Here is an 11,540-nt window from a genome sequence, read left to right as displayed (position 1 = left end):
GGTTAAATATTCAAATCCCAAAAAGGGGTTCTAATTGACATAAAGATTTGTATAATGTATTTACCATGTGAAGCGAGGTAAAACTTGGGTCCCCACAACTAAACAAAAAATATAAAATAAATAAATAAAGCTTGGAAGAGCTTTGTAAACAAACAGGACTGACGGCGAAATGAATACGATTCCGTGGTGCAGCGTTTTATTTGTGTGTGTATTTATTTAGCTTAAGTTGTTTTTTTTTTACAGTATTCTACAGTAGACAGTGGAGTTTGTTTATGCTCTAATCCGCCCCCTGGCGGCGCTATGATGGTTCTGCAACACTTCTTCCGAAACTGAAAGTATGAAAAAAGAACAGTAAAAACCAGGAAACTGCTCAGTCAACAAATGAAGAGAAAAAAAAAGTAATCGGTTATCTATCTAAGACAGTACGGTACGCCGAATCGTACAAACCACTCGCAAATATGAGTCGAAGTTTGCATGACGAAATTGAGGTAATGTTGTTTGCTTGATTATATGGCCTGTTTAATTAAAACAATCCAGTTCGGTTTCTGTATTTTGCCGAGAAGCTGTATTTCCTATACGTTATGAAATACACGCAATATAAAGTCCGTAGGGTACCAGAACAGCGCAGTTCAGTTATTGGGGTTTGCAAGAGAGTGCGCATTTTGGCACAAGGTTCATCTACCGCGCCTGAGAGATCGTCTTTAGCAACCGTATACCTCATTTAGGATTTGTTAAACCAAATGCTTAATTGTGCTTAATTGTAATTTACACTTAAAGCAGCGGATGATGAACCACGTCGCTTCATAAACATAGAGGAATGGTTTAGGTTTGTAAGTCCCGATAGCTCGTGTTGTTTACCAATGTTTTCACGCTGCGTTTTTCTGTCTATACAGTTTAACTTTTCTTTTTAAAACATTTGAAGCAGTAAACTTTAAACAACAAAATTACCTTTGTGCCCTCCTTGTGGAAATAAATATAGACATCAATAATAATAAAAAAAAAACTAAATACATTACCAATAACTTTTTACACAGTTTTATACCAAATGAATCACGCTATATTACTGATTCTAAACTGACTCTCGCAGATCTATTTATCAGTGTTCCAAACTCTTGGTCACACGTTTTACTAAACATTTTAAAACTGATAAACAGTTACCATAAGGAACATGATCGTATTCATCATAGTAATTACGTTTAAAGCTGGAAAGTCATTCTCTGGAGCTTGGTGTTGTTATCGTCTTGAGGTTCATCTACATATTTTAAGTGTTTGGAAGCTAATAAAAAGAAAAACAGCATTAGCATCATTTTAATAGCAAATCTGTATTTAGCTGAAGTATGTCAATTATGGGGAAACCCTCAACGTTTCTAGAAATGTATTTCAAGGGCAATTCTCATCCCTCTCATTTAAATCTGCATTATGCCACACTCGCGGTAGCGGTCAGCGCAGCCTCAGGGCAGGTGTAGTAAAGGGATCAGATCCTGGATTCAGATGTAGATATTGGCTACACTCATGACAACATCGTCCCAGCAATTTATTGTTTTGAATGACTGCCGCAGGAATGTATTTGGGTCTTTCAATTAGACAGACAATAATGTTCATGCACGAACCCGCATGCACGCACGCACGCACGCACACACACACACACACACACACACACACACTTTTTAAACCAAAGTTACGGCACTTGTTAATGGATTAAACATACCCGTATATAAGTTAACCGTGGTTCTGTTGCAGTTTTACCCAGCTTTTACCATGGTTTTGCTATGCTTAGCATGCGGGTGAATGCTTTATAAATATGGCCTTTGGTCGAGTCTAGGGTGACCATATGGCACCATGTTCACCGGGACAGCTCGGGACAGTTCAGGCAACTCACGCCCCCCAAAGTGCATTCTGGTAAGTGTAGTCCTGTTTCTCTAAAGGAAAAAAAAAAAACAAGTGAAAGGTACCTGAAACAGGGGAAAGGTACCAGAACGCACTGCGGTGAGTTGAAAAGCCTGAACTGTCCCAAAGTGTCCTGTGGGCGGCATTGTGGTTTTAAAGAAAGGGGCTTGGTAGCAGAAGGATCCAAGTTCAATCTCAGACACTGACTCACTGTGTGCGACCCTGAGCAAGTCGCTCCTTGTGCTCCGTCCTTCTCGGATGAGATATAAAAACGAGGTCCTATTGGAAGTGACTCTGCAGCAGCAGCAGCAGTTGTTGATGATGCATAGCTCACCCCCTAGTCTCTGTAAGTCGCTTTGGATAAAAGCGTCTGCTAAGTGACTTATTATTGGAGGCCCGTGAAATAATTTTTATTAAACATTATTCACTTTTTTTTTTTTGTCACCGTCAGCTGCATGCATTCCCTCATGTTCAGATTATTTGCAGCGTTGTTTAATTGTTATGCGTGGTTTAGGCATTTTAGAAACCAAACATCGCTTCTCTTTCATCGCAATTCTAATTCCCAAACGACTCGCTTCAATTTATACGTCTGCGCAAGTGCTAGAGCTTCTGTTTCCCTTCAGACTGTGTGATGGCAAGTACTTATTTAAAGTATTTTTTCTATAAACCTCCCGATTTAAAAATGTAATTCTGTGTTTGCTTTATCATGATTTTTCATTTTATTTCGTTTTATATTTGCATTTAGTTTTATTTCGTGCTATTTCGTATTTGCGAAAAAACACGGGGCTCTACCTATAATTGATAAACTGTCCCGGTGAATAAAGGAGTCACATGGTCACCTTGCGTCCGTCCCTTTGTTTCCTCCCCAGCTGGAGAAAAGCATCCGCCGCCTACGGGAGAAATTCTATGGCAAGGTTACGGTGGAGAAAGCGGCGGTGCTGATGCGGCGCTATCACAACAACCACGACCTGGTCTGCAAGGACATCATCCTCATGAAGGACCTGAGTGAGTACCAAACGTCAGCCAATCAGAGGGCTGCACTTGACAAGTGCACCCAATCACAACACGTCTGTCATGGGCGCTCACTCAGAATCATTGGTGCTGTCGCATGACTTTCCTTAAAAAACCTTCAGAGATAACGTTGGTTGTAGCCTGACAAATGGGGTGCTTCTGTACACAAAGCTTTTTAATAAATAGTGCAGGTCAGTTTTCTGTAGACTGATTTCTTGGGATCGCCATTTGTTCCCCTGGGAGCATGATACAGTAAAAGTTAAATGGGTTAGGGAGGCAAAACCAGCAGGGATTGTTTTTACTTGTTGTGGTACAGCGCACCCTGCTGGACAGAGCTCAGAGCGGACACCTGCAGGGCTTGACCTCCAGGGGGCGGTAGCTCGCTCACATCCGCTCTCGAGTTCCTGGGTGTGGAAGAGGAAGCTGGCTCGGTCGTGGGATCGGAGGACGCCCGCTGAACATTAATTTCTCCTGAGCCGTGTGCGGAATTGCTGGGGTGAGGGGAAAAAATAAGTGGACATTGTAAACTGGGGAGAAAATCAGAGGTAAAATAATTGGGCACACACACACAAAAAAAAAAAAAACATGATATCTGATACTACGCTGGATTAAAGAAATCTCTGTTTTCATCAAACCAGAAATCATGTTTTAAAATGAAAATACAAGTTTGTAGCAGTATGTGTTACTCTGAGAACCGCACGTCTGGTGAATGGAAGTGGAAAACACTGTAGGGACCGGATCAGCAATCGCTTGCAATGAAAATCCTGCCTTGTTTGTGTTAGAGGTGTTCCAATATTTAAAAAAAGCTGGATTTATCAACAGGCTAAACAAAGCCTGTTTTTTTTTTTTTTGAATTGTAAAGGGATTTTTGTCGCTCAGAAAGATTCCGAAGTGTGCACTGTCTGGTATGTTTGTCTTAACAGAGTGCCAAAAACTTACAACACAAACAAACACGCTCAAACTTGCTTTGATTTCCCCATAACTAAATAAAACCTTCAGTTACACAAAAATGATGACACCGTCAACTTACTGCAGTTCAAGATCAGCTGTAAATCATTGCAGACCGACTCCTCAATGAATGTACTGTAGTGTTCTGTATATACTGGGGGATCACTAGTTCATGGAGCAAAGGGATCTGATGTAGAAATGCTATACAGACAATATACACCTGTGGCCAAATGCATCACCCTATAGAATTAACTAATTTCATAAAGTCGAATGAAACCTGCTGAATAATGTTAACATATTGAATTAGATACCGCTTTGTAGTCTCCCATATAAAAACGACAAAAAAATGTGACATTTCGAAATCTAACATGAAATACAGTGCTACTAGTAGGCTTCCTGTAGACTTTTACAATTTCATTTTGTAATTCTGTCACTTAAAATTCTAGGTGATAAACTTTTGGCCATAGCTGTACAGTGTGCAAATTGCCTCCTTTTTTCTGTGACTTAGGCTATGTACACACACAGGCTAAATAGGATTGTGAGTTCACCTTTTGCTCTTAATACGGTTTGTATACACACACAGTTCAGTTACAAAAGGCAGCGACAACCGCACTAGTTAATCCTTTTCAGAGCAAGTATCGAGTGCGGTTATTAATTCAGTTCAGTTAGTTAACGCGCACTAACTGTGTGTGTGTGTGTGTGTTACAACCGGATTAACACAACCGCAGTTGGCGCTCCGTGGATTTCTGCGCAACTAATGACGTCATTGTTTATCAGACATTTCCGTGTGATAATGGCTAATAAAAAAAGTTATATATATATATATATATGTATATAGGTGCCTGATAAGCCAAGGGAAATGATCTCCTGGTTTTATAAATATTTAAAAACATAGAGAGTTGTCAAAAACCACTGCTGTGAAGCTCCTGCGATTAATGTCTCTCTACTGTACTTTTTGTGCCTCTGTCTATATAAAACTTTCAAACGAGCCATTAAAAGAGTCGTTTTTTTTCTAATTCGTTATCACCATTGTTAGAAATCAACGTCACGTTGAAGCTTATATAAATGCAGTTGTACTGCTTCAAAACTGCAAACATATTTAGTTTGTATGTAATACGAAGTGCGATTCCTGCCACTTATTGTAACGTTCAGCCTTTTCGTAAATAAATAATAATCTCGGCGTACATTCAAATATGGTTTCATTTTTCTTTCAGATCTTGATGCGCAAGACAGGGATACCTTGATGAACGACGCTGTGGTTCGGGTACAGTAAATCAACAGTGACAGTTGATTACAGGGCTCGTTGTGCTCAGGAGGGAGTCTGTATTGAACTGCAGGTTCTGTACTGTCAGTAAATCACCAGAGAGCTAACACAATAAGAGAAGCAGGCATTTCGTTACATTTACATTACATTTTCTTTAAATTCTCAAATTAATAATTGATACCCGGGTAGTAAAAAGAGACCCAAAGAGTACCTGGGTTTTCGAGTACCTGTGCCGACCTCTAACATATATATATATATACAATACAGGCCTATATTATTTAAAAAAACAAAACAAAGCAACAACGAAAAACGTTTCTTCCACTGATTACTAGTAAACTGATTACTGTGCTGTTGCATAAACGTGTTTCTGGTACCGCCTTTAACATTTTCTTTGTGTGTGTGTGTGTGTGCCTTTTCAGAATGTGGTGGAGAGAATCCGAAATGCAGACCGCCAGCCCTCGCAGGTACTGCACCCCTCTGTGTGCGTTTCCAAGTGTTCGCTGGCTACCTCTAATCACACCGAGAGTGTGCGTTTCGTGCAATCTTCGCTGTGTCCAGCAAGTCATGTTGTTTGAACATTTTATTTAGATAGAAATGATCTTCGAATACAACCTCACAGAATGGGTTAAAGATTGAGTCAGATCCTGGTTAAATTCCTAGTTAGACAGTAAGTTGATAAAGATCTTTCTGGTCACTTTTGTCTTTGCTAGGACAAGGCTCCAAGACATTCTGAAATAGGTGTTGGCCTCTCCTTTGATGTCCAGTTCTAACAAGAAAGGCGTTTGCCATTTAGGGTGGATCATTGGTTTTGTGTTAGAGGTACCAACACATTGTTAAACATATTTACAGACTAGATATAAAACCGGTTTTCTTAGGAGGGTTATAAAAACTACTTCGAAGAGAAACTGGATTGAACCAGATGCTTGGAAGCTAGGGTTAGGACAATGGACATTTAACCAAGTGATGAGAGATTTGTGTCTTTGTCTGATTTGTTTAAAGAAAAATCACGATGTCTCTGAAAGACTGCGTTTAAACCGAGAATACTGAAATGTTTGTATTGCTCTGATCCGTGCTTGGAGAGAGGATACCTGCAAACTGCTGTCACCATGTAACCTTTAAGATGCCTGGTTGTAACTTTGCAACTCAGAACTTTTATCTTCAATTATTATTATTATTATTATTTATTTCTTAGCAGACGCCCTTATCCAGGGCGACTTACAATTTATTTTTTACATACAATTACTCATTTATACAGTTGGGTTTTTACTGGAGCAATCTAGGTAAAGTACCTTGCTCAAGGGTACAGCAGCAGTGTCCTCTACCAGGGATTGAACCCACGACCCTCCGGTCAAGAGTCCAGAGCCCTAACCACTACTCCACACTGCTGCCCTAAACAACACTTATCCGGACTCGAAATCAAGAAGCCAGCGACTTCTCTTTCGCTGCTTCTTTTATTGGCTTATCACAACACGTCTGTCATGAAAATCGAAAGGGCGCTTTCAGCTTGCTTAGAGATAGTCACAGAGCACTTAGAAACATACTGTAAGTCCTTAAATGTAAACAAAAAACAGGAAAAGCTGATATTAACGTCTTTTTAATCTGTTTATATCGAACCTGTTTTTGTTTAAACGTTGTGAAAGCTTTGTCATTGACATTCTGAGTGCAAGATCTACACTCTCAGAGAAATTATAAGTGTAGCTGTGTAATAAAGAACAGTGAAAACATGATACAGCACAGGTAAGAATTGTAAATCCCAGAGAGGTACGGAAAAGCATATAAATAAACATGGTAAACTTTATACAGTAGTATAACCATTGGAAAAACATGGGAAAAGTGCAAAATCATAAATCGCAGACCTGTTGGGCCATCTAATAACTAACAGGAGAGACCCAATGGCAGTGTGCAGCATTATTATTATTATTATTATTATTATTATTATTATTATTATTATTATTATTATTATTAGGGGGGTTAATTGATTAATCACACCTGTTGGCTTTGATCGATTAAAAAACAATTGGTCGATTTAATCTTGTCTTTTTCGGTGCACAGAAAATACATCTTGAAAAATGGCGGAGAGTACTTCCAAACAAGGTCTATATATTTCTATACTTCTAAAGACCTTGGCAAAAGGGCAACTGAAAAGTATACCCAATATTTCACAATAACTCAGAATGAATAGAAAAAAAGACTGCAACTTGCAAAATGTCCTTTCCCGGCACCACTACAAGTTTACTGTATCATCTTAGTCTTAGTTTCATTTGTCAGTTTTACGTTAAGTGTATGGAAAACTACAAAGCAGTATATAATTCAATATATTAACGTAACGTTATTCAGCGGGTTTCATTTGACTTTATGAAGCAAAATGAGTTACTTCTATAGCTGTAGAGTGGAGAAAGGTCTGAGCTGTTCCCTTCATCAGTGTAAATGTTATTATTTTCTTTAACAGAACGTCAGACCCCCTGGACCCAGGGCTCCAAATGACCGGGACATCCAGGTAAAAACATACCTTTCAAAACCTTACTGTTTCCTAAATCTGAAGGTACCGGAACGCCACAAAAATATAGACTTTCTTAAACAAGAATTATTATACGAATTTACATATTACTTGTATACTGAACTTTTAGTAACACAAATAATAGGTCATGCATTCATCTAATTTCTACAAGTATTTCCACAAAGTGTCTTTCTCCATATTGTCAGGATGCTTTACTTTATTTACGTGTCTGTGTGTCAGTGGCAGAACGACGATGTCTGAGGGTTCGACATGGAAGATGTGTTAGCTCTGTGGTACTTTACTAACAGCTCAATACAGACTCTTTCCTGAGCACAACGAGCCCTGTAATCAACTGTCATTGTTGATTTACTGTACCCGAACCACAGCTTCGTTCCTCAAGGTATCTTCTGCACCAAGCTCTGAAAGAAAAATGATATTTCCATATGCACAGAGACCCAAAAGTACAGCAGATAGATATTGAGGCAGTATTGAGCTATTGAAAGAGTCCCATACTGTTTTCATTATTTGACCATTCTTTTCCATAAACGCTGAATAAGAATATGGCAGTGTTGAAGTATAATTTGCTGCGGATCTTGAGCGACAGCGTCCTTGGTACTGTAGTTATGGGTGAGGGACGATTGCATGTAAACCCCCTTGCAGAGACGTGTCCCTTCACCAAGTGTCGCTGTGCCTCGCTTGCAGGAAATCGGAGAGGGGCTGCGCGTGCTGACCCTGACTCAGAGGAACCTGCACATGTTTGATAACGCCCAGAGAAACCTCATTCCCTCAGAGGACTGCCAGTTTGCCTGCCAGGGATGTGACAAGGTCTGGTGGAGGCGAGTCCCGCAGAGGAAGAAGGTATTGTCCCGAGTGTGCAGCTCTGGCCAAAAGTTTAGCATCGCCTAGAATTTTAGGATTGAGACATCATTAAAAAAAAAAAAAACTACATGAACATAATTTAGCTCTTTTATTTAACATCCTGTGATCAAATAAATGATTTTGCAAAAGCCATAGTAGTACAGTAGTAGTAGTTTTTGTCAGGTTTTCGTTAAGTATATGGAAAACTACACGGGCAGCAGTGTGGAGTAGTGGTTAGGGCTCTGGACTCTTGACCGGAGGGTCATGGGTTCAATCCCCAGTGGGGACACTGCTGCTGTACCCTTGAGCAAGGTACTTTACCAAGATTCCTCCAGTAAAAACCCAACTGTATAAATGGGTAATTGTATGTAAAAATAATGTGATATCTTGTAAGTCGCCCTGGATAAGGGCGTCTGCTAAGAAATAAATTATTTATTATTATTACTACAAAGCGGTATGTAATTCAGTATGTTAACGTAACACTATTCAACAGGTCTCATGAAGCATAAACAGTTAATTCCATAGGGTGATGCAAAACCTTTGGCCATAGCTGTAGAGTGGCAATGTATTGGTAATCATATAAGAGAAAGTGTATTTGTAATCATATGAGAAGTCAAACATCAGATAGGGGTATAGGGGAGCACTCCTAACCACTCTGAGAAATCTCTGTTTTCTGCAGGTCTCCCGGTGCCACGGCTGCGGAAGAAAGTACGACCCCGTGCCGTACAACAGCATGTGGGGCGCGGCAGAGTTCAACTGCCCCGGCTGCCATCGCTCCTTCAGGTACAGACAGCCTCACGACCTGGGCATCGCTGGCTTGTAGATGAATGGGGGAGTGGTAGGGTTTACCGTCAGTGTGTTTGTTTGTGTTCCTCAGAGGCTACGGGATGATGGGTGTGTTGTCTCCGTGCTATAACTGCCACATGCCCGTGGGCCCCTCTCGAATCCTGCCCCCCAGGAGGACCCCTGGACCCCGGATGAGGAACCTGCACAGCTGCTGTGCTGAGGACTGCTATAACCGCAGGAGTGAGTGATCCTTCAGCTTTGCAGGGGCTGGTAGCCTGCAGAGTGTCAGCAGAAGTCTTTTTCTATTCCGGGTGATTCATTGACTTCCTCGTTTGCATCCAATCCATTTGGGGAGGGGGGGGGGGGTAGGTCAGAACAGCTTTGGAAGTTGAACAGCTTTGGACGTATTGAGATCTGCCATCTTTTGGATCGTTAAAATAGCCACCCCACTCTTTCTGCTGCTCGAGGGTTTTTCAAAAAGTTCCACAGGGAGGCAGTTTAGCTTCACTACAGCTGGAGTTTATCTCTGACTTCAAAATCTCTCATTGAAAGGTTATACTGTACATGCATGTGGCAGCAAGCAGCGCCTAGTGCCTCCCTTCACCAGAGGCAAGAAGGCACGAGCTTAAAGTGCCCTGATTTTAGGGCTGTCTCGTTTTTATGACGTACCCAAATTGAGGTCAGTGAATTATGAAAAGGGTACGATTCACAGGGAATGAACCGAATTGATTGTTGTATTAACACGAAGGAGCTCTGTACAAACGGGGCAGCCGTTTCAAATTTCAACCCCCTCCCTAACCCTCTACTCCCGCAGACCCTACTATTCCTGGTGCGGAGTGCGTTCACCCCCGCAGTCGACGCCACAACCACAAGCCCATGGTGGTGCACCCCAGCCCCCTGCACTGTAGCTCAGGTTCCACGGTGGCCACCTGTCTGAGCCAGGGCAGCCTGCTGGAGGGGGACCTGGACGACCTCATCATGGACGACCTGACTGAGGAGGAGGAGGAGGAGGAGGAGGAGGAAGAGGAGGAGGAGGAGGAGGAGGATGAAGATGGAGGGGAGAACGGAGAGCCCAGCGAGGGCTAGACTAGAAAAAAAACAAAGTGCTGGGGAAGAGGGGGCAAGAGGGACAAATCTCACAGCAGTCCAATTTAAATTCAGGGTTTTGTACGTATCAGGTCCTGGAAGCAGAGGGCCATGAATAAGCCTGTATTTTTCTTCACTGTTATCGCGGATTTCCGTGAAATGCATCCATCGCCGTGTAATATGTACAGCCTATATTTTTGCATCACCCTATAGAATGAACTAATGTTGCTTCTTAAAGTCAAATGAAACCTGGTGAATAACGTCACATTAACATATTGAATTACACACCGCTTTGTAGTTTTCCATATACTTAACAAAAAACGTTAAAATGTGACATTTTGAAATTTAACATGAAATACTGCACTACTATTATGGCGTCCTGTAGACTTCTGCGATATCATTTCGTAGTTTCTTTGATTGCATGAAGTTAAATTAAAGATATGATGTTTATATAGTTTTTTTTTTTTTGTTATGCCTAAATCCTAAAGTTCTAGATGATGCAAAACTTTTGGCCATAGCTGTAGTCCCCCGTAAACACAGCAAATGTTTGCCTGTTCCACTGCATTTAGCAACCTGGCAGCCAGTTTAGTTTGCTTACGGTAAATGATTGAACACACACTGCACAGAGCTGCACAATTTCTTTAAAGTGTCTTCAATGAAAAATACACAAGCTGCATCAAAGATCAGAAGTATTTCTGCTAAAGATCGCTCTGTCCATTATTAGAAAGGGACATTTCACGTGTCAGTTGTTATTTTTTTACATGTATTTATGTTTTTATTTTGTTTGATAATTCACTGATGGTGAAAATAGATTGTCTTTTAAAGGGGGACGTATAAAACATTCTGCAATTAAGCATTGACTGTTTTTCAGGTGAGCAATTAAATATTTAGGAACATCTGTTGTATAATAACACTAACCCTATCCCTGATACAATTGTGTACTTAAATATACTATACAAAAAGATGTACACATTTAGTACATTGTAACTATGCATAATAACATTGTAATGATGTGTAAGTACACATGTATTTTCTCAGTAACTACTATGTAAATACATGCACAGTATATGTAAGTACACAATTGTATCTGTAAGGTTTGTTTTCTTCTTAACAATAATAAGTCTTCAGGTAACTTCAATCAAAAGAGTTTTATTCAGGAACAATGCAAATCCGAAGGCAGTACACGGACGCGATTGCAGGATA

At 40.6% G+C, this 11,540-nt stretch overlaps 1 protein-coding gene across 1 annotated transcript; it reads left to right on the top strand.

The window, feature by feature from the left end:
• The first annotated feature begins 332 nt into the window (after positions 1-332).
• LOC117970878 (shiftless antiviral inhibitor of ribosomal frameshifting protein homolog) lies at positions 333-10,787 on the top strand. Its single transcript, XM_034918668.2, has 9 exons — positions 333-488; positions 2,757-2,892; positions 5,061-5,110; positions 5,530-5,574; positions 7,560-7,607; positions 8,310-8,465; positions 9,145-9,248; positions 9,343-9,491; positions 10,066-10,787. The coding sequence occupies exons 1-9, from the start codon at positions 459-461 to the stop codon at positions 10,335-10,337; spliced, it is 990 nt and encodes a 329-aa protein (XP_034774559.2). The 5' UTR covers positions 333-458; the 3' UTR covers positions 10,338-10,787.
• Positions 10,788-11,540: the final 753 nt, after the last annotated feature.

The sequence above is a fragment of the Acipenser ruthenus genome, chromosome 36 (assembly GCF_902713425.1).
Source record: "Acipenser ruthenus chromosome 36, fAciRut3.2 maternal haplotype, whole genome shotgun sequence".
In the NCBI taxonomy this organism is placed as follows: domain Eukaryota; kingdom Metazoa; phylum Chordata; class Actinopteri; order Acipenseriformes; family Acipenseridae; genus Acipenser; species Acipenser ruthenus.
Note: the sequence above shows the minus strand (reverse complement) of the source record. Positions and strands in the feature narration are given on the sequence as shown.